The sequence below is a fragment of the Opisthocomus hoazin genome, chromosome 7, assembly GCF_030867145.1.
Source record: "Opisthocomus hoazin isolate bOpiHoa1 chromosome 7, bOpiHoa1.hap1, whole genome shotgun sequence".
NCBI lineage: Eukaryota > Metazoa > Chordata > Aves > Opisthocomiformes > Opisthocomidae > Opisthocomus > Opisthocomus hoazin.
The window spans coordinates 64982082-65005523 of record NC_134420.1 but is presented as its reverse complement, the minus strand read 5'-3'; the positions used below and the strand labels follow the sequence as shown (position 1 = coordinate 65005523).

At 45.1% G+C, this 23442-nt stretch overlaps 1 protein-coding gene across 3 annotated transcripts in view; it reads left to right on the top strand.

The window, feature by feature from the left end:
• The first annotated feature begins 490 nt into the window (after nucleotides 1–490).
• AKT1 (AKT serine/threonine kinase 1) overlaps nucleotides 491–23442 on the top strand; it is a 73966-nt gene continuing 51014 nt past the window's right edge. The window contains exons 1-3 of one of the 3 annotated variants that reach the window (XM_075426731.1): nucleotides 491–557; nucleotides 2058–2132; nucleotides 7551–7725. In XM_075426731.1, coding sequence (XP_075282846.1) covers nucleotides 7680–7725 — 46 coding nt within the window. In that variant the 5' untranslated portion in view covers nucleotides 491–557; nucleotides 2058–2132; nucleotides 7551–7679. Of the gene's footprint in view, nucleotides 558–722; nucleotides 1029–2057; nucleotides 2133–7550; nucleotides 7726–23442 lie in introns of those variants that run through there. The other 2 variants (XM_075426728.1, XM_075426729.1) reach the window with 2 other exon arrangements.

Here is a 23442-nt window from a genome sequence, read left to right as displayed (position 1 = left end):
CAAAGATACCCACCGAGGGACCGCCATAGCTAATTAATTCATCAGTTGGTACTTCGTGGGGTGCGAGGGAAAGCTCTGAGCGTGGGGTAGGCGGACGGGTGGGGCACCCCACGCTGTCAGGGCAGCTTGCTGGTGGCACCCCAGAAGGCTCACGGGGGCTTGGCCCTTCCCAGAGGGGGAAACGCGGGAGGCCTCTCCCCGACGGCGGGGTCTGGCCCCTGGTTTTTGGGGTGAACGGGCCGCACGCCGGGCAGCGGCCTCCTACCGCGGCGGCTGCCCGCAGGGCCGGGTTAGGAGAGTCCGCAGCGCCCGGGCCGAGGGCCGGGGGAAGGCGACCCCGGGACCAGGCCGCAGGAACGCCGCCCTCGGGGCCCGGGGCCGGCCTGGCGTGGGCGGCGGAGGGGGGCGGCGGGAGGGCCGGGCCGGCGGGCGCTGCCCCGCCGCGCTGAGGGGAGCCCGAGCGCGGCCAGGCCTCGGCAGGGACCCCCCCCCCCCCCCCAAAACCCGGAGCGGAGCGGGAGGCGGCGGTAGGACCCGGCGGCCGCTCCCCGGAGGATGTGAGCGAGCGCCGCGGAGACGCGTGCGGGACGAGCCCGGCCCCGGCTGCAGGAGCTGGGCCCGGCGAAGCGGGGGAAGGCGGCGGCGGCTGAGGGAGGCGAGGGGCGGCCTCCCCCTCCCGGCCGGAGGCAGGGCGGCGGCGGGGGCGAGGCGGAGCGGCGGGGAGGGCAGGCCGGCAGCCGGAGCGGGCGTGGGAGCCCCGCGGGCCGAGCGCCTGCGAGAGGGGGAGGAGGAGCCGCCCCGCCGCCCGCCGCCCGGGGATGGTGAGGAGGCGGCGGCTGCCGGGAGCCCAGTGAGGCCTTCGCTCGGCGCCCGCCGGAGAGCCCGCCTCGCCAGCCTCCCCTTGCCCCCCCGCTCGCTCGCCGGCTCGCTCCCCCCTTCCCTCCCCTTCCCCTGCCTCCCTCCTTCCCCGGCTCCCCTTCCCCGGCCGCCGCCACCCTCCCATCGCCTCCTCCCCGGGCTCCAGCCATGTAAGTGACCCGCTCCCCGCCTGGGAAGGGCTGGGGGAAGGAAGCGACGGGGCCGGGGCCTGCTCCGCTCGGCCGCGCCGCGCCCGCCGCATTGTGCGGGGCCGGGAGGGGAGGGGAGCGGAGGGAAGGGAGGGGGGCGGCCGCCCTGCGCCTTCCCCGGGCGGCGGCCGCTGGCCCGCGGGGGCCGTGGAGGCGGTGGGGCGGCTGCTCCCCCCCCCCCCCCCCCCTTCCCAGGGGGGGATGAGGGGGGCCGGGCGGCGGGGAGGGAGGGAAGCCGTGGGCTCCCCCGGGGCGCGGCGGATGGGAGGGCGGGGGGCTCCCCCGGCCCCCTCGGACCCGCGGCCCTCCAGCCCCGGGACCTGCCCGAGCATCCCCGGAGAAACGGGGTGTGGGGGGGTGGTATTTCTCAAACTGTGGCAAATAAAGTCGCCAGGGCCCCCCCCCCCTTCTCCCACCCCCTCCGCCCCCCCCCTCCGCCCCCATTTTCTCCCCTCGCCTGCTGCAGCCGCGCTGCGGAGCCCGGCTGGGCTCTGCGGGCCGGGGAGCGTTCGCCGGCGGGGCCGCGACTGTGTCCGTGGGCTTTGGGCCGGCGGGGGGGTGGATGGCTGATCAGCGCCTGGGGGCTGCCTGCTTGCTTTGTTGTTGTTTTTTGGCTGTTTTTTTTTTTGCAGTCGCCTTTTGCAGAGGTGTAGGGAGCTTTCTGCAGAGCCCCCCCCCCCCCCCGCCCACTCCCCCGGGTGAGATTCTGCAGCTGCCGAAGTGTTCTTGGCGACTTGCAGGACTTTGCCTCTGTTTCTTTGTCAAACACATAATTATAATCGAGCATATGAGCATGCTAGGACTTTTTATTTATTTTACGGACAGTACGCTACGGGTGCTAGTGCGGCTTGTAGCTCATCGGGATCCCACCCCCCCGCCTCCCTGGGCGAAGCATTCAACTATTTTTCTTTCTGCCTTGTTTTCCTACCATCTCTAACATATAAGAAGCAAATCCCTGATTTGCTCTTGTTTGTTTTATTTATGCCACAGGAGGGACGTACATTTCAAAATACAGTTATAAAGGCGAGTTACTAACACTTAATTCAGAAGAATATTTGTTTACAGGTAAATAAATTTGACATACTGCATGACTAGTAATTACTCTTATGTAGTAGTTAATTTCCTGATGACAGCCACAACATTTGTCTGAGTTAATAGATTTAAAGACACTGTGGAACTACCTTTGATTTTTTTGATTAGGAGGGGTTTTGTTGTGTGTGTGGTGTTTATAGAACTGTTTTTGGTGTGGAGCAGCGGTAAATCAAATTTAAGAATTGACCCAATGTCCACGAGTAAGTTGTAGCTCCAGCATTCACTTGCTGGCTTATAAAAATGTCCTGTAAGTGATTACATTAAGAATTTAATAGGTTCACAACTGACTTGATTAGTTTGGGGAACAGAACAAAACTTCTGTTAAAAATACTTTTAAATGGAATGTGGCTAAATGCGTCTCAAGTTGGTACAGAAGTTCTGGGCAGCACAGTTCTTAAATTATATGAGCGTAAACTGTAAAAGGGCTTGTTCTTAATTGGGAATATAAAGAGTATTTTGTCTAGCCTGTGTCTTTGACAGAGAGGGTATGAAGAACTCTCTTTTCTGCCATCACTCAGTTTTGAAATAGGCAGCTTAGTTTGTCCTATCAAACTATAGTTGTGATTGCAGCTTGGACAGCTGGGTGTCGTAACTCTGGCCCCTCACCTGAACAATATTAACCTCCTGTCTATTGATCAGCGAAGGCAGGACAGCACAAGTATTTCAAATTACAGTTTTGTAAACTTAGATTAGGCTAACATTGAGAGAAAAGTGGATGTGGCTTTAGAGATTTTTCTTTTCCACTAGCTATCCCTATAGCTCTTAGTATCAGAGAAGCCTTTCGGAAGCTTGTGATAAGCTGCACGTGCTGCGATGAAATGCCGGTTTAGATGTGGTGCCGTTCAACACAGAACATACTGGTGACCACACCTAACTCATGGCCCACAATGCATTTTTGTGTAGTAAGCCAAGATGCTGGAACAACCTGGTCCTTCTAAGCTTTCTCGAAAGCTGTCTGCCCAGATTTGGTAACTGGGTCATGGTGCGAAGCTGCTGCTGTGTGCTTAGAGAGCCTTGAGCGTGCTGGAACTGCTGCCGCTCCCCCCAGACACCGGGGGCAGGTTTTGTCTAGTGCAGGAGATGCCCTTCTCTGGTCAGAGCCTGGTGGGGACACCTATCTGTGCACTCCACTTGAAATGCTGGCTGGAGCCCAGCTCTCTTGTGTCTGTGCTGTTAAGGTGCTGTCATCTGCGAGCTTACGCTGGGATCTGCTGCGGGAAGGCAGTTCAGGTTGCTCGTGATATCCCATGAAATGGGCCCAACCACACGCTCCTCCTCCCCGCTCCAGTTCCTGTGTGTCTCGTCTGCTTTGGTGGTAGTGCCATGTGGCCAAGGCAGGCAAACAGGGGCAGCTGGGTCCTTTTTCCTTGGTCCTGCTGTTGTGTGTTACAAGACCACGTAAGGATGTGCGGCACATTAGGACTCAGGGTGTCTTGGGAGCATCGGTAACTGGTGCTGTGATGGGCACGGTGTTAGTCCAGGGCGTGCTTTGCTGTGACCTGCTTTCTGATCTGGGCTGATGACTACAGCCCAGACATGGTCTAACATGCCAGATGAGGTGGCGGCAGGACTGAGGTTGGTGGGTCTGATCGTACTTCAGTCGCTTGCTTGCCCTCCCTCATGGATGACGTAATTGCCATGGATGCTCGTGCATCCCATAAGCTTCGGTTTCAGCTTCAGTGTTACAGAAGGATTTCTTTTCTTCCTGCTCTGCTTTAGGGTGTGAGTAGGAATGAATATAAAATTCCATCTTGGAAAGAGGGTAAGGAGGACAGATTCATCTCTTGACCTTGTGGAGGCCAATGAAGGTGAGCATAGTAAGTGGAAGAGAATGAGAGAAGGAGCTTTAATGCGCCTCTCCCAAATACGGAAAAGATGGTTCTGCTCCACCTTCTGTTGGACGGCTGGTTGGACTGACTCCTTAGAGCAGGTTTCACCGCTGCAGTGCCGAGGGAAGTGAGTTATCTCATTGTTTGTGAAGAAGTTAATAACCTTTAAGGAATTAATATATGCGTAAAACCAGCGTCACCGTGATACGATGCTGATGTCACGCCATTCATGATTTACTGCGCTTTAGCCACGTGAGGAATACTTTGGTATTGAAAAAGGTATTACAGAAACACACACTGAAAAACAGGCAAACAGAAGGCTAAGAGAAAGACGGAGTTGTTTAGCTTTTGACAGTGTTCAGTCATGTGCGGACACAGGCTGGAGCAGCCAGGTCATACTTACCTCAGATGCCCTCTGTTCACTGGGAACCATTCCTAGATGGCCATAAATGAGGACTGTAATCATTCCTTTTTTTTTTTTTTTTTCCCCTCCCCTCTAAGGATTTATTGGAAAAGGAACTTTCTCTGGTTTATGCATCTTCAGTAGAAAGTTGACCTGTAGTTAACTGGCTCTTCTGTTCCGAGAAATTACTCTTGCTTGCTGTGGCTGTCTTCAATAGCGTCTTTTACTAAAATAGATATATTAGACACAGCTTGAATGTGTGTTTTAAAATATACCCGCTAGAGTGAGTTTGCTGCTGTTGGAGCTCTCTCTATGGTCATCTTGTTGGACAGTGAGAAGGGATTCCCAGCTCTTCACAGTGTGAAGAAAAATTAACTTAAGTTCCTCCTTATAAAGTAAGCCCTCTGGCATAGCTGGTGGAAGGGCTGAGGTGGAGCCCATGCTGCAGGTTGGTGTCAGGGAATGTTTGGTGTTTCCTCACTTCATTGTGCCGAGCTACCCAGTCTTGTGTGTGTAGCTCCTTCACCACCCCTACCCCTTCACCACCCCTCTGCCTGTGAAGGAGGCGGGCAGGAACAGGAACATCCCTGCTAGCAGGGCTGCAGTAGCAGGTGGGGAATGTTTCTTGGGTAGAAATGGTAGGGAAAAGGCAGTCCAAACTTTTTGCATACCCCAGAGAGCAGAAAAAGTAGTTCCTCTGAACTTCGGAATTCTTTGTTGACCTGCTTTTTTTTTGGCTGTATTGTCATTCAAATTCAGATTATGAGATGACAGTTTAGCTGATGACAAGCAGGAGGCTGCCAAGTGGTAATCTTGGCAAGTGTTAACCCAGAAAAACCTGGACTAAGTTAGCTGCAGAGTGCAGAGTTTTGGACCTTTGCGCTTTTTTCTGTTTTTAATAAGAGGATTGTCCTTGCTACAGGCTAGTTTGACTTGTAGCTTTCTTTTTTATGAATGGTTATTGAGAAGGAGATTGGATCGTTCAGTGCAGCTCAATTGTTGAATTCAAGACGCAGAGGTAGGTTGCACAGTCCCCGTGTTTTGTTATAGCGCAATGTTAGAAGCGTTAACTTTCACACCTGGGTGTTGCGTTTCCAGATGTAAACTGCGACAGTCTTAGGGGTTTCGTTCAGCACTTTGCAAATTGCTCGATGCTTAAATGAAGCCTCTAAACAAGGTCTAGCCTCCTCTTGACAGCAGCAAGGCAGTCTAGCTCGGATGACTGTTGCGCATGCATTTGTGAAAGGAGAACGAAAGCCTGTCATGTTCATCAGGTTCTGTCCTAATTGCTGTGGAGCTGAAGGGGTTTGTTCCAAGGTAACTGGCAGCTGCGGGTTACTGGCCTCTGTTCTGCAGCATATGGCGTTCTCATATTTATTTATGGAATTAAGGAATTCTTACGTGTCCCTTGTTCCAATGTAATTTTTCATGTGTTTTCCCTCCCTCAGGCAAACGACTTGCCTATTTCTTGGAGCTGATAATTATAAGCAGTGAGATATGGCAGACTTGTAATTTGGTAAAAAAAACCCAGCTTGTTTCTGGGGCAAAACTAGAAATAAAGTGTTACTGGAAAAGCTGAGGAATAGTGATAAACTGTCAAAGTTCATAGGCAAAGTGTCAGGGGAGTGGCATCCTCTCTCCCAGTCCATTTCTGCTTGCAGTGATGGAGCTCGTTCGAATTTGACCTCCTTGCGTTGAAGGCTGCCCGTTTCAGAGCGTTAGTGGTGTAGGTCCAGAGCCTCCTGTCCCTGCTGGGGTTTCAGTTCTAGGCTGGATTCATTTTGACCACCTGTTTCCTCCATGCAGGGTTGTGTCTTAGTGAGTTATGGGGAATTAGTTGCTTTTTAATCTAGTGTCTGATGGATGGCTATCACCTGCGTGTTCAGAGCTAATTGATGCACGTGTGCCAAATGAATGCAGGGATGGTGTGTATTTGTTGGGTGGGAATGTGATGTCTCCGTGGTTGGAGAGGCACTCCAGTAAAAGCCAGGTCTTTGGCGGTGAGTTACAAATGCTGCTGGGTTCTGTTTTATTAAACTTCTTGGTTATTGCTGGGAATTTGTCACCAATTACATTTTTTTGATCGCCAAAGTAATACCAAATTGAACAGTGGTATGGACACTTCAGAGAGCACAAAAGTCATTAGAGGAAAACAAACAGAGAACATTTGTACCCCAAGCAGAAAAATAATCAGATTCAATTTAGAAAAATAATAAAAGCTAATGTGTTTGGGAAGAGATTGCTTTCAGTGAGGGAGAGAAGCACAAAGAACATTTCTGTGGTAGTCAGCCATGAGCTAGACACATATTCAATAAGATACGGCAATTCTGAGATATTTAGATAGGGATTTCATCTCCTAAAGTAGAGGGTAAAAACCCTAAGTAGTGCTTAGGTGTAATTCATTGCGAGAAAGACAACAGCAAACTGCACAGCGTTCAGGGAAGAGCAGTAAAATTGATCAGGGTGCGCTGAGGGCTGAATTAGGATATCAGAAAGGTCCGTGAGCTTGTCTGTGATGCTTTGTATACCTCTAGGAGAAGTAGGAGTTATAAATATCAAAGGTAGAGAAGACAATTTTTGGGGGAGTTTAGGAGATCTGAGTGTGGTTAACAGGATGATGCTGAAGCTAGAAAAATTTGAAGGAGAGCGTTAGGAATTTTTACTGTTAGGAGTGTATCTCTAAGATGCTCTGTGTGTTATTTGATAGGCTGCTGTACATCAGGCTGTAAAGAAATCTTCCAGAAGAGGTTCTCTGGAAGTCTTCTTACCAGACAATATTGAAAACTGGACTTTGTGAAATCTCAGCATTTTTGTTGTTGTGGAGAGTGAGGTGCTGCTGGAGAGAATGGAGGTCTGGTGGACAAGGGCTTGCATCCACCTCTAACCCAGACAGCGTCTGGTGATGTTGTGAGTCTGCCCATGATCAACCTACTCGGTGGAGAAGCAGGACTTTAGCAAGTGTGTATTTTGGCACCTCCACCCGCCAAGATATAAAAATCCTTGTGAAGAGCTAAGCCCTCGTTTAGGATTTGTAATAATAATAAAAGAAAAACCCCAAACCAGCACCCTGGCAATGAAAGCTACTCCCTGTTGTATCCCTTACTGTACATATGTGACATGCTTCAAAATGATGGTTCACTCTTCTTTTGATCCTTTCAGAAATAGCTGAGAAGGAGCAAAACGGGAAAAAACACCCCATCCATTCTGTGGAGCCTTCTGCGGGAGTTCAGGAATTTCAACAGTGATCTTTTGGCATAAGCTGGTTTTTCAAGAGACATTCCTGCCATTATGAATGAAGTAGCAATAGTGAAGGAAGGGTGGCTTCACAAACGAGGTAAGTGTCTCTTCGCTCCAGGACAGCAGACTGACTTTCTCCCCCGTGGTGGTCTGTCCTTGAGCAGCGAATCTTCAAATAGGCCATTATTTTCCCAGTCAGCCTAATGGGAAACGGCATACAAGGAGCGTGCATGACTTTCTCTCCAGTTTGAGAAAATGCACGTGTAAGGGGTTTTCTTTGGGTGTGTGCATGTGTGTGTGTGTGTGTTCACTGAAAACTGCGTCAGCTGAAAATGATGATAAAGATAGCAACCAAAGGAGATGCTACTTAGAGTGTTAAAGGTTAAACTGTAGCAAACTGTAGGTCTGTAGCTTTTCATTTTGTGTTAGAGCGTAGAATTGTCTTGAGGTGAATCTTCATCTGAATGGCAGAAAATACGCCTGTATTTTGCAAGCAGTGCTGTGCTCTTGCAGAGGTTGCTAGAGAGTGCGCTGTTTTGTTCGGGTCTGAACCGCTCTTGGTACCGGCATCCTAGATGGGAAGAACAGCCTGGAGTTTGTGCACTCTCTGCATTTCTGTAGTACCACTAACGACATTCGATTTTTATAAAAAGTAATTATTCTTGACTGGGTGGCAAAACTGAAATAACCTAGTCACCTGTACTGTTAATGCTTTTCGCGTTCTTAAATGTTTTATTGCCAAAACAGTGGGTTTGGATTTCTTGGGGCGAACTAGGGGGGTGTTTGTTTTCTACTACTGCGGCATTGTGCCTGTAAGGTACTTGACTTACCTGTTTCTTTGTATTCTGCTATTGTCTCTTGGAAAGCAGAGAGCGGTGTTAGGTACTTTCCATAATACCGTCATTTTTTTGGACCAGAAGCAGAACCTGTGTGCTCCGGCAGTAAGGAAGCTCACGTGGTTCTGCGCACTCAGGATTTTTCTAGAGGGCTTGCAACAACTTGCCTGAAGGTGCAAAGGTGTAGCGTAATTATTTCTGGAAGAAAATGGAAATATGTTATCATAACCTTGATAAAGGCTGATGGTTCTTCTGTCATGCTAAGAAATTTCTAAGAATTTAGAAAACATTGATAATCCGTGTTTTAAAAGGGTGGACATTTCTAATAGCTGGATATACAGCTTAGTTTAGCGAATTGTCTGATGCTTGATGTAAAAATGTTTTGATAAAATTTTTTCCATTTTTTTCGTTCTGGTGTATTTTAGTTAGGAACGCCTTTCCACTCGTTATCTTAAATAACTTCATAATTCTGGTGTACCCAGGCTGCCTTGTTCTTATAAAGTATTTGAGAGTTATGCTGTATTTGGATAAAACAGGAGAATGAAACACGGAATTATGCTTCCTGTTCCCGTCAAATAAAGGAGATATGTTTTTAGTTTTATATGATGTTTTTAGGCTGAGTTTTATTAACTGTCTGTTGTTACAATTCTTTCTGCACTTCCTGTAACTTTAAAAAAAATATTTTGTTATTTTGAGGAGCGCTGTACAAAAATCGGAGGGACAAAAGTTTATTTTAAAAAGTATGAAAATGGAATTGTATTGTCGTGATGATTCGGAGATAGATGTGTGTGAAACTTTACAACAGTCATGTGTTTCAAGCTTCTCTGTATTTACTCTCGAGAATGGAATTTTCGTTGTTTCTAGGATTACGATAAAGCTACTTTCAAGTAAGGAGACCTCTGGAGGAGGTCTTCCTAAGAGATGCCCTGATCTCTTTTTTTTTTTTTTAATTACCTTAGAGAAGCAGATTATTATCTCTGATGGTTTGCTGATGATACTATGGTGAGATTATCTGCTGAACACATTTCCATTTCCAAAATTTTACTCTGCATGTTCTGCATATTTGAGACTGCAAATTTGTGCCCAAATGCCCAAACTGTTGAACGTCTCTTGGCTTTTTTTCGGATGCCAGGTTTCCTGATCTGTTTAACCTGTTCCCCAGTGCCTTTTTGCCTTCTTGGTATGTGCGGTGACACCTACTTCATTCCACTTCATTGATTTTGCAACTGTTAATCTGGCGTTGCCCATGCCAGGAGGGTTTTAGAAAGCAGTGCTATCTCTCCTCCTGAGCTTGCCAGCATGTCAGCTCCGTTACTCTCTTGGTTTTCAAAACTCTTTCGAGATCAGTTGAGAAATTCAGTTCCTTTGGCTGGGGGTGCTTGTGGGGGTAACTGATCCACTCGTGTCTGTTTTGTAAAGGATTTTTTTTTTTTTTTTAATCATCTACATTTATTGCCAGACCCTATTAGTTTGCTGGCTCTGCAAGATGAAGTGCTTCAACCACAGGATGTTTCCAAAACTGATGTCTGATACTGTGAGCTTCTGAAGTTAAGGCATAAACAGTAATTACTGCAGGGAGGGACTGCTAAAGGAGGATTTTAGATATAGGAAATGTATATTGTTTGTCTTTTGGATCATTTATAAAACCAAAGGTTGCACTGCATGTGTTCTTTTAAGATCCTAGGGCTTTCCACATGCAAATATTTTAAGTAGTGACTGGCCAAAATCCAGATTGGGCAATGATGTTCTCTCTACCTAACGTTTCCCCTGTAGCTTCAGTTGGATATGGTGTTTCTTAGTTCACGTCCTGAGCAGTTGAACGGCGTGGCTGTGTGCAGTTAAACAGTTGCTACATCTCACCCCAGCAGTGGCTTAATTTTGGTGGTTTTAATGATTTGTGTACATATAAAGGAGGCTGCGAAGGGCTCTGGAGCCCTTCTGCGTGGCAGGTGTATGTAAGCGTGAAGCCATCATTAGCAGGAGCAGGTGTTTTGGCCTGACAGGGAAATAGCAGGGCTTTCTAGAGTTGTGGGGTTGTTTTCTTCTGTCAGTGTGCTTTACATTTCTGTTTTTGTTTCCAAGATTAAAAATACAAATGGAGAAATGAAATTAAATGTCACTGCTTGGCCGATAGCTCTTGGCAGTTGTGTAAGTCAGTCGCTTAAAGGAAGCTCTACTTCCAGTAGCGCAGATGTTTGTTTGTGCAGGGGCCAGAGTCATCTCCATGACACGTCTAACCTCAACCAGCCAGAAGTAGAAGTATTCATGAATGAACTTTGGGTTTTTTTCCCCTTTTCCCTGTTGGCAGCGATTGGCGCTGTTACTCTAGTCGCAGCAAGGCGATAGGCTCTTGCATGAAGACAGGAACAGTAGTTACATTACTAACCAGTCTTCATGTAACTGCATGGCTGCAGTGTTCCAACACACACATAGAAACCGTAAAGAAACTTGGGCTTGGTGTATTGTGTGTGTATGTCCAGAATATGTAATCCCTGGTTGCGTTATGCTGAAGGTTTGTTTCGTGGGCAAGGAGGGGGAAAGGAGAAAATTATCTGCCCAAACTGCTGCTTGTTGAGTTCTGAGATTACTGGTTTTCTGGATGTATGTTATCAGTATCCTTAATTTTGGTCATATGTTGTGGAACTTTTTGGATAAAAGACGTATGCCCAAATGTCTTTTATTTACTTTACTGATCCATTTTAAAGATCTCATTGGATTTCTTGCATCTTGCTGCTCTGGTCCCTGTTTATAAAGGTCTTTCCATTGTCTTCAGCCTTCATCCTGTTTGGTTTTATTTTTTTCAAGTCTTTCTGCAAGGCTAACAAAGAGGAGGATTGTGCGTTTTGATACTCTGTCATCTCTGTCTTCCCTAGTATGTCCGGTCTTCTTATTAGGGCATAAACTCGTATGGAAAAAGGAGTCTTCTGGAGGCAGGGAAAGAGGGGGAGGGAAAAATGTACACTGACATTTAAAAAATGAAATAGAAATCTTGATTTCTCTCTGTGAGACTCTGAAGCAATTATAAGCAGCAGGACAGACCTGTGTGTTCATCCATTAGTAATTTGCAGCAAATGTGGAGCTACTTTTGCTTCTGTTTTTAAATAGTATATAAATGCTGCATAGTAATTTTAACCATGAAAACCAGGACATGTGCTCCAGTGTCCATTTGTGTGGACTTAAGGCAGACAAAACTATTTGACTAGTTGGGAGTGTGGCTGCCAAGCTGACCAAAATTGCTAGAGTAGAGGTCCTTAAATGAGAAATTGTACCAAAGATACTTAATCCACTGCTGGAAATACTGTATTTTTTGTTAGAGAATTATTTCTGTAATGAAATGGAGTGATACAGATGTTCTAATAATAACCAGTAGTCCTTGATGATTTGTCTTCTTATAGCTTCATTGCATAACATGAATGCCGGATCCATATATAAAATACAAACCAAGAATTAAATGCTGATTGTTGCTCTCTTAACTTTCTCTAGCAGAATAGCACAGACTGTGAACTTGAGCTTTGTTGTTTTGAGCACAGGTTCATACTTTCAGTGTCTGGGTAGCATGAATCAAAACAGGAGCTTACGAGGTGTGACCAGAAGTTAACTTTTTTTTTTTTTTTTTTAAAGCCAATGGGTCTCTTCTGTTACTCTTTTTCTTCACCTCTTTGTTCTTCTCTCTTTTCTATTCTCACCATGTTCCCTACCTCTCTTTCTCTGTGCGTGTGTTTTATTTTGGGGTGCTTTTTATTTTTTACCTTGGCTTGCTCTGTCCCCGGGATGTAGCGGTGCATTTTCTTGATGACCTGGGTAACCAGAGCCTTCGAGGTTCACATTAGTTCAAGGATCGTCTGGCTCTCACGGTAATTCAAAGGAGTGGCTGTGGCACTTGATGCAAAGGATCCTAAGACACATTTGAACTCTGAAGATGCCAGCTATAGAGGGCACAGCTACTTCAGAGGAAAAACTGGGGAGAAAAGGTAAGAAACAAGATAGGGGCTGAAGAAAGGGGGGGGGAGGTTTGTGACAGAGGGACAGAAGCTGATTCTACTTCGAGAGCTGAAGTGTTGGGTTTATAGGGAAATCTGTTGCTCTTCTTATTGGAAACAAAAGATAAGCTGTGTCAGTTTGTGGTTTTTCTTGTCTCTTTTTCAACACAAGGGGCAATAGTTTTGCAATGCTAGCTCTCGGTTGCTTTCATTTTGCTTGCCCTGTTCTGGGAAAAGGGGATTGGGGAGGAACCAGGAAATCATCGCCCAGTAAATCTGACCTTGGTGGTAGGCAAGATGCTAGAGACATTAAGAAAGGATGAGATCACAAAACATCTGGAGAAATATGAGCTGATAATGGCTAGTCAGCTAGACTTTTGGAGGGTAAATCTCATCTGATGGAATTATTTGTGGAGAGATCATAGGAAACAGGCTGGATCCAGTGTACTGTAAGAAGTGTACTTTGGATGACAGGGAAGTCAGATGCTGAGAATTACTTAGTACAGCTTAACTATACTGTACTAAATCTTTGACAGAGCTAGCGTAAGCCTAGAGATTGCTCATCTTCCTTCCACTGAGCAGACTACTTCAGTCTTTGACCATCTTTGTTACTTTTCAGTGTCCTTTGAGAGAAGTCTTTCTTCCAGGACACTTTTTGTGCAGGAAAAGCTATTTTTAAAGCCACATCTTCACATTTTTGAAGGGTGAAGTCCAAATGTTTCTTTTTTCAGTAAAAATTGCTCCCAAAAATTTTTTATTCCAACATTTTCCCCCACATTTTTTGCAAAGTACTTTCAGTTCTTTAGAGAAGTCATGCTAGATTAGATGTTCTTCTCTGTCTTTGTAAACTGCCTGCCTGGAATTTACATGCCAGTGACACCAAACACACTCTCATTTTGAATGGCAAATAGGAAGAGCTCAGATGTTGATGTCCGCATTATTTATTTCAGTCCTAGAAGTTTACTTTCACATTCTGTTTTATTGTTCATCAGAAGTGAAACAAACTAGGTCTCACTTCTATCTCTAAAAGTGGAGTAGCGTCTTAAATGACTGTTACTTGTTGTTAAAAGAGATTTGAGAGGGATCTAGGACATTGCAAGCCCTGCTTGATACAGTGGATCATGCAGGAACTGGCTGTGTTGGCTTTGATCCCCTCTTTCATGGTTCCTTCATTTTCGAGAAGGAAAAGGTAGGCCTGTGCAAAAAAGGAAAAAAACTATCCACATGTGGTTTTCTGTTCTTTTTTTCTCGGTAGGAATATTGAGAATTCCTCAGGTTTGGATTTAGGAAGAAAGAAGTGAGTGTGCTGTTTTGAGGTAGAGAGAGATGAAGAGAGTAAAGCTGGCTCGTTGTTCCTGCAGGAGTGGTTCGAGGCAAGGTGCTGTGCCATGCGTTTTCAGTTTGGCACCTTGTCCTCACTTGGATGTGTCTTCTCTGTGTGGATGCCAGCAGGTTCCTTCCCTTGCACCGTTCCCTGCGTGAACACCGTCGGTTCCACTCGTGCCTGTGCCTGCGGCTGCCCCTGCCTGAACTTGCTCGCTGTTAGCACTCTTTGCCCTCGACTTTACCATCTGAAAAAGCTGGCAAGGACTTTGATGCTGTTAGAGCAGTACGTGGTGACATGTCGTTATCTCCTTTTATTCACTTTTTATGTTACTGATGATTCCCTTAAAAATTAGGGTGGTAGTTGGTCTCAGATTCATTCAGCAAACAAACCTTAGCGTGGGTTGGAAAGAGGGATTTGTTTAGCATTTGAACATTTAATACATTTTAAAAGATAGAGCATTCTAAAAAACAAACAACTGTCAGCTTTGTGGGGTTTTTTTTCCCCCTTTACATATGAAAGTAACTGATTTACTAAGGAAAAAATTAGTTAAATCTTATTTAAAAAGTCATCTCTCATGAGGGAAATACAGAGGCGGGATTATTATTTTCAGATGCATTATGTTGCAGGTACAATGTGCCTCTTAAAGGGGGAACAAAACCCAGGAAACTATATGAGGAAAGAGGAAGAAAAAGAATGGAGAAAGAATAGCACCATATTAGGTGTGAAGTAGGGTGCTTCTGTGAGAAATATTTATTGCAGCTGAAAGAGGGAAATAGTGAAGACCGACTTTGAGGCAGTTGGAAAATGTCTTATGGAACTCTGGGATTATTCTCCCATCTCTTCAAGTTGAGCCAAAAAAGTGAAAAAGATAGCTGGTCAAACAATATTGTGAAATTTGTCAATTTATTCAAAAGGGTGTGGTCATGTTTGAGGACAGCAGAGGTAAACAATCACCACAGACTACGGGCAAGTCAGTCAGTGCTTTCTGGAGTTTCTGGGGTAAGTTGGGAGAGCGTGTTTTGAAGTGCTGTCCAAATCCCAGGCCTTTGGTGAATGGCATGTGGAAATACGCCTTGGAGTCAGTGGTCCTGTGCATGACTGTAGTGGTATTTTGTGTTGATATTGACACTGAGTGCAGCATCTGAATCATTTATGGGGCTATCAAATCAGTCTCTTCTGTTTGTGCTTTACTAATGTGCTCTTAATGAGGACCGTGGAGCATGCGTGCCAGGGAACTGAGTTTTGTGTTGGTCGTGAACCACAGCCTTCATAGGAGATAGCTGTTTTGGGAGGGAGCTCCAGTCTTAGAATGATAGAATGGTTTGGCTTGGAGGGGACCTTTAGAGATCATCCGGTCCCAACCCCCCTGCCATGGGCAGGGACCCCTTCCACCAGAGCAGGTTGCTCAAAGCCCCGTCCAACCTGGACTTGAACACTGCCAGGGAGGGGGCAGCCACAGCTTCTCTGGGCAACCTGTGCCAGGGCCTCACTACCCTCACAGCAAAGAATTTCTTTCTTACAGGTCATCAAAATGTACCCTCTTCTAGTATATAACCATTCCCCCTCGTCCTATCACTACAGGCCCCAGTAAAAAGCCTCTCTGAGTCTGTTTTGTAAGCCCCTTTTATATGTTGAAAGGCCACAATAAGATCTCACCAGAGCCGCCTCTTCTCCAGGCTGAGCAACCCCAGATCTCTCAGCCTTTCTTCATAGGGTAGGTCTTTTAAGACAAGCGTTACTGTACTGGTAGGAAAGTCTAACTCATGAAGTTGACGCTGGTGTTATTTTAGTGGACTTTAGGTGCTGGTGGGGGTCAGGGCTGCTTACAGCAATTGATGCTAATTCTCAAAACTGGAGTGCAGCCCTTAAGTTTGTTGTGACTTTGTAAATCAGTTCCCACCTATAGAAGTTGCAAGATCTTGAAAGTTTCGCCTGTTTCTTTCTGAAGCAGAGGAGCTTGCTAATCCTCGTGATGTGGAGGAAGAACTGGAAAATGTACCCCGAGTGCCTTCTTCACAGTTTAGACTATGGAGAAGGAAAAGGGTTTTTTAATTACTTCTAGTAAAAAGTTTTTAAAAGTATACAATTTAAAATAATTTATAATGTGTGTTTTTATTTTTCTGAACACTCAGCAGTATACCCTACTATTTCAGCAATTCTGTCAAAGGGTCTGGGGGTCAGGAAGTGTACCCTGATTACACTTCAGGAAGCAAGCGATGTGAAAGAGTAAATTTTGCGTTTGCTGCAAGAGGCTTGACTGGTCTAATGGCTAATGGAGACATACGATTGAAACTGTATTTGAACTGCATTTTAATCCATCAAACTCTGGTTAAATCAAGTCTCAAGATGTAAGAGAAAAAATACTTATTTGAAGATTTTGCAGTGTGTTTCCATACAGGCCTTTGTACGTGCCCTATTACGTCTGCCAAATTAATGCTGCCTTGTTTGGAATGGTGTAGTTACAGCGGTGTGGAAAGTACACAAAATAGGGTTTGTGCCCTGAAGTGCAAGGATGCACGCTATTTTATATATTCTTGCCATTAGGCCTAGGTTGGGCCTTCACCGTTGAAGGGTCAGTAAGAAGGTACACCCTGGAAGAAAACTGTTAAGCCGTTCGAAATCCATTGTCAGGCCTCTTCGTCTCTGGGAAGTGGGAATCCTACCTCGTATTTGCTGCTTGCTTTTCAAGGGCTTCCAAGCATGGATTGTCTGGATTGAGGGGTTTTTTTGTGGGTCATACATATCTCTGCACCTACTTGGGGTGTATAAATCTTCTATAAATAGCACTCAGTTAACTAAATGAAAGTGTTTTCTTTGTGATGTAGATTTTAGGGGATTTTGTTTTGTTTTTTTAATTTTTAACTTTTGATCATGCAATCTCCTTCCCCTCCTGTTCTCATTAAGGAGAAATGAAACTTTGAGAACACCAAGAGAAGCGAAGGCATTTATTTCTCAATTCAAGGCTTGACTTAAACGTGTAGTAGTATCATTTTAGTTGCACTCCACTGCAAGCTTGTGCATGGAGCAGGCTAGAATCCAGTTGTGATAACCTGTGGTGACAGAGCTGGTTGTGGAGCTTGGAGGTAGTTTTATAGGTGGAAATAGATTCTCGGATGTAGGATATGAATCCTTTGCTGCTATAAATTAAGTAATCAAGTCACTCTGTGGTAAGTGTTCTTTGTGTTGCTCTGGCAGTGTCTTGAGAAGACCGTCATTAGATTGGGAGTTTAAACTTGTCATTTTCTTTGCATCAGAGGTTGTTGTATTTCTAGTTCATCTTCTCTGGTACAGATACATTTTTTGAAGGTGTATGATTGATACATCTCCCGGTGTGGAAGTCGAAGTTGCCTTGTTACTTGCATGATAGGAAAAGTATTTATTCTAAATAAGAATTAGGGAAAAATTACTTCTTTGTACGTGGGAAATCACAGCAAACTTAGCAGCAACAGCCTTCAGCTCGCTTGCAGAGATACTGCCTATTCAACACTATTGTGACAGCTTGTTTCTGTCATTTTCACTGAAGTTTAGCCTGTAAAGTCAAGATATCTTGATCCGAGAGATGAGGAGACAGTTAAATTACATCATCATGGAAGAATACCAGCAGACTTAGCTTTAAAGCCGTTCAAGACTACATTGGCACCCCTTTGTTATACAGTGTTGCTGAAAACAAACTGCAGCAATAATGAACCAATCCATCTAAATCACAGCAGCTGAACAACTGACTGTTCTATCTCAAAATGCAAATGCCTTGTGCAGAATGGATTTAATTGTAAATGTTTGCTTAGTAGGGAATATGAGCCTTTTAGTTTGCGACAATAATCGTGAATGCAAAGACCCACAGAATTTTAGGGTTTACATAGCTTGTCCCTGTTCTCATAACAATATTTCAGAGTCAGTTTTTTAAGATGTACCATTTGGCTTTTTTCTAGCCAGTGAATAGAACTCTAAATGCCCAATCTCTAAGCGGTGTTTCAAAAACTGAAAGATAAATTTAGCTGTATGTATTTAGATCAGGCAGGATTTTCTGTTGTATTTCTTTAAAATCTATGTTAGGACTTTTATATGGCATTGATAATAAGAGGAAAAAGTGCTGACTGTCACAGCTTGGGTTTGTTTTTGCAGTGCAGAAATGCCGAGTGTAGCTTACAGTATTAGCATTTTCTTTGAGGTTCTAGTAAGGTGCCTCTTAAAGAATTAAAGGTTACTGTGAGGAATTTCTGTTCTAGTAAAAAAAAAAGACAACCAACCAAACAAAAAGCCCCCCCTCTGTATTAAAATCTTCGGTTTTTTGTTAAATTCTTGAAACTTGGGTGCTCAGTGCAACTAATGAGGATGAATCTTTGTCACCTATTTGAATGAATTAAAATAAAATAAAACATCATTGCCATTGTATGGTAAGGAAAGGAAAAAGCTTTCACGGCTTCACTAGTGAAAAGAGAGAAAGCAGAAATAACTGCCTGCAGGCTGTTCAGAGGTGTCTTTCTATGTAAGGAAAGACAGATTAAACTTGGAAAACATCCCCCCGCCCCAAAAAAGTGTGCATGTTTGTGCTTCTGTTGCCATTTTGTGTGTGTGCTCTTTAATAACCTTCACATGTGGATTAGTCTTTCTGAAAAAAAAGGCGACCAAGCCCCCTGAAGAATGGGCCTTTGTGACACTGGAGAAGTTTACTGTGCCAAAGTTATGGTAAGAATTTGTAAATTTTGGCTGCTGGAGTACTTCCTTCCCCTGCTATGTTTTTCATGCTGGAAACTTAGAAGTGTGGAATAGAGGGTGTTTTTTCTTTTTTTTTTCCTTTTTTTTTTTTTTTAAATGACAATGCAAACATTCATTTCGCAAACTAAACCGCCCGCTCACATGACGCTGCTGGCTGTATATAAACACCCTGTTGCTCTGGTTCTGCAGAAGTCCTCGCTGGGCTTCCTGAGTCACGCAGAAATGCTCCGCTGCTCCGGTCGGGGCTGTGCTGCGGGCTTGGGCTGCGTGTGCTCACGTTTGGTTTGCCAAATTCATGTCCCTGAAAGAAATGTTTTTACTTGGAACGGGGCCCTCAGAGCTGGGATGTTTTTCCTCTGTGTGTTTAAAATATTTCATTCTGCTATCTCGGGAGTAGTTTTTGTTTTGCCTGTATTCCTCGAATAAAGCTGAACCTGTTGTGGGGATGTTTAGTATTTCGTAGTTGCAAAACCATCTTCCTCTTACATACGATGTTGTTTCTTCATGCGGATCTGATGTTGAATGTTTTAGTTTGTGGGTAGGCAAAACAGCTGGGGAGGAGAGCGCCCTGCGGAGCTCCGAGGGCCGACAGGACGCCGGTCGCTGCTGTGCCAGGTGAGCCTGCCCGGCGGCCCGCGGCGCGGCTGGCCGTGGGCTGCACAGCACAGTTGACTTCGCAGGGGCTTTCTGGAGTAACCAAGGGCAGAATTTGAGTCCAAGGCTAGACTGTCATGGTGACAAAATATTTAGAAAACATTTTCTAGCTTGAAACAAAAGCTTGGATTGTGCAACATGAAGTACGGTCCCAGTGTAATAAATGACGCTGTGTATTTTTAAAGGGTTCTGTGTGTTCCCTGGCTGTCAGCTCTTGCCAGATTCAGTGTGTTCAGGTAAAATCAGGCGTTTTCCCTCGGGACTGTTGGCTTTACAACCTGGGTTAATTCTCTGTCACACAATGGGGTTGCAAAGATGTAGCAGCCGAATCTGGCCTCACATTTTGAATGTAGTGGACAGCCCTGTTAAAGACGGAGGCAGTGGAGCTGCTTCTCTTCAGCTGTGCTGGCCCTGCTGCGTTGAGAGCAGTCACCTGAAATTTACACCTTGTGATTGCCATAGGCTGATCTGGTCCAGAGTCAGCTCTAGGACTAGACTTGGTGGTTGCTTTTATTGGGTTAGAACGTGCTGTTCTTGCTGCAGTAGGAACCTTTGGTACTGTAGGTGTTTCATCCTTCTGTAATAACTGCTATAACTTCTTTTTTTTTTAAATGCCTGAGGTTTTGAGATGTTCCAGCCTTACCAATACCTACCCTCTATCTGGAAAGGAAGCCAGAGGTCTGAAGTGGCTGTGGTAGATTGTTCATCAGGAATAATATGAAATTATTTTGAGATGAGCAAACCTGTGACAACTGAGCGAAGGCTACTAGCCAGCCATATACAAGTCAGTTCAGCCTGACTGCGCTGTTTGGAGTTAATGCATTTTTTCCCAGTCTAGTCTGTCTTCCTGGGTAATAGGAGTTGTAATTTCAGAGAAAACCATGATTTTACATGTATACCGCCTTCTCTGCTTAGAGCAGCTGGTGGCCAAATTTCATTCTGAAATGGGGACTTTTCTCAGCCCTATAGCAGCTATAACCAGATCATCTGCAGAGACTGTGTGTGTTGATCTTCAAAGAAGTCGATGTTTTCAAAGTTGCTGTAGTTGTTGGAGTATAGTGCTATTCATGAAAATGGAAAACAAAAGCAAAACATGGAGGGGGGAGTATCCTTTTCTAAGGTTTGCACCGCCTTGCATCTTTGTATGCTTGGCATGTAACCTTGTCCCTTTCATGGTGCTGCTCTGAACAGGACGGAGCTCAATCTTTTTGTTGCTATCTACTAGTTCCCCTGTTGCACTGAGCTGCAAAACCAGCTGCTTTTGGTTTTCATACCTATTTTTACCATCTGTAATTTGCTATTAAGATGTTACCTTCTGCTTGGAGTTAGCCTAGCATGTCTCTGTACTGAGGCTACGGCATGGGGGCAAGCAACCACTTCTCTGCTTTCTCTTGTGCTACCCTTTCACACTGGGGAAATGGTCCCTGTAAACAGCTGCAGTGCTGCTTTGTTACCCTCTTGAAAAGCTCTCTCTCCTTGTGTTGCTTAGAAAAGGCCTTGACGAACTTGCAGTGCGTGTGCACTGAGACTGCTGTTCTCTGCCGTGCCCTGTGTTGTTGTCCCCGTCTCCCCCCCCTTTTCTCCCCACCCCTCCTTTTTTTTTTGTGTGTCTGGCTGGCTGGCCTTCTGTTGTCCCTGTCCTGTGACAGGGAGCTCTGCAGAACAGGGTCTGTCTCACTGTTTTATTTGTACAGCAGGTGGCTCGGCTCCACATGTGTATCTGAAGTTGCGGCGTACTGCAGAAATACAAATCATTATGATATAGAAAGCTATATCTAAAATAGGAAAGAAAGAAAAAAAGATAATTTTTACTGTGATGAATTTTGTCCAATTTTAAGGGTTGGTTTTTTTTTTGATGGGGTTTTTGTGCTTAATTTTTGGGGGGGGATTGTGTTAATCCTCTGACAGATTACTGGCAGCAATGTGCAAAAATCAGTAAATACGAAGTTTTCTTCTCACTTCAGGGAATCCTGCTCCCTAGGGCCAGAGGAAAGCTTTCTTCTCAGCAGCAGCTCCAGTCTGCTAGGAGCAGGCTGCTTCACAACAGCTCTTGTTGGTGTTTTGAAGAGGTTTGTTTACTCCCTCGACTAGACTGTGTTTGCTTATGGCAAAACCTCATGTTTCTGGAGACTTTTCTCTTTTCAGGCACCATTTTAGAAGTGGAATGACACACAACAGGATGTGTGGTTGTAGGTACATGTTCACGCTTCAGAGGCCGTGCATACCTTTTTGACTGTGTACAATCCTGTGCTATTTTTCTCATGATTCGTGTGGTGAAGTAAAACATGGAGGAACACCTTTCTCCTTTTTATGCCCAGTACACACAGAGAATATTTGTTGATACTCAGCTTTGTGATGACTCTTGCAATCCTCAAACCAGTTACTGGAGGCAGGAAAATTAAAATGAGGGCACATGGCCGAGCAGACTTGAGGTTTTGTTCCCCAAATTTGATTTGAAAGTTGCAGTTTGATAAAGTTGCATTCATTCTGTTTTATGCCTTTTTCTATAATTTTTCTGAAACACTTACATGTACCATTAGTGTTAGGATTTATTCTGTAGCGTTTTGAATGGCTCTGCTTTGAGGGGATGATTCGACCAGATCACCTTTAATGGCTCCTTTCAACATAAGGTATTCTGTGATCCTTGACCAGTTTGATACTGGGAATCTCATGCAAAGCCCAGCCTGGTTTTGAAGGAGAAAAACAGCCCCGTTTGTAGAGATGTTTGGTTTTAGTTTTCATACTCCTTGTGATGGCAGTCAAACAGAAAATAAATAGCAGTGCCTCTGTTGTCAACAGGCCTTTTCATTTTCAAGTGTTGGCTGATCTGTTCAAATACAGAAGTTGGGATTTTTCAAGGAGAAGGTTCAAAACATCGAATAATAAACAAACCTGGCTAATTTACTGCTTGTTGCTAGTGTTCTGGGTCTGTGCTTTGGAAGCAAAAGTTGCTTTTTGCTGTAATTAATAGAATGTTTGCTTGACTAAGATTGCTGTGTAGATGTGAAGGTGCTGGGAGTTTTGCTTTCATTTGTTTGTTTGTTTGGCTGTTGTTGCTGTGAGGCTCACTGTCAGAAAGCAGAAATGTGTCTAACCTCATCGCAGCCTTTCTCCTTCACCCCTTTGTAGTCCTGGTGTAAAAGAAGGGCAAGAGGCGTGTTCCTGGGGTGAAACAGGGGTAGCAAGATGTGTGGTGGGACTAGCTCTGTTCTTCTGGTCCTCTCCACGCAAGGCTTCAGTTCTTTCATGTCACTGATGGAAATTAAATGAGGTGCCTTGATGGTCACTTTCAGCAATAGGTAGTTGGCTGCAGCTCTTTGAGACTCTGACCATGGCAGAAGAGGTGTGCTCTGGATTCTCATCTTGTTGCTGGTGGTTGAAGTTTACAGCAATAGCCTGTTGTAAAAGTAGAGGCCTGGGCCATAAGGTCCAGCTTATCAGCAGAGATTGACGGGATAGTCTGCTGATAGCATAGGCAACCTGGAAGCTGAGTGTGGCTAATCTGGTGCCCTCAGCTAGCGCCAACCCTCTAATTTCTTCCGTTGCACCCAATCAGAGTAGTGACTGTGCCCTTCATTGAGGCCTGTTTGTGTTGGTGTAGTAGCAGTCCATCATCCTTTGGCCATTATGATGAGCAGCCACCTTTTGGAGCCAGACCTGATAAACCAGGTGATACATAGGGTGATGGATCTCTGCTGTTTGTTCCAGGGTAATAGTTACCTCAAATGGTTGACATTAAATGCTGCTTTATCAATGCCCTTAAGTTGTAGAAGCTTGTTGCACAACTGGTGATCTGGAGTCCCAAAGGACAGTGGAAATTTTGGACCTCAGGTGCCATTTCACTCAGAAGAAGAGAGCCTTTGAGGGCAGGGTTGAAGTCTGGCTCAACCAGAAATGGGAAACCTTGAGCCGTCTCCAGCCTCTGGAAATTGTTTTATCTGAGACAGGATTGTTGTATGAAGTCCGGAGCCAGGGTCTCCTTGTGAAACTACATCAGATCTGCATTTAGGTCTGCGTCTGAAATGAGATAGCTGTAGTCCCAAGGGGATTTTTTTCCTTTCTTAGTGCTTTATAAACTAAAATCTCCAAAATGGAGCTTTTTGAAGGATACATGTCTAATACCAGCTTCCTATTAAAACTTTCACTAATTTTTTAAAACTGTACCTATGACCTGCCATGGATTTGTTTTATTTTTCTACTTTGAGAACTTGATACCTCTTCCTTCCTCTTCCCACAATACCAGGATAGTGCTGACTGTTTTGGAAATTGTTTTCTTTGTTCAGATTTGGACTTCTGAATGC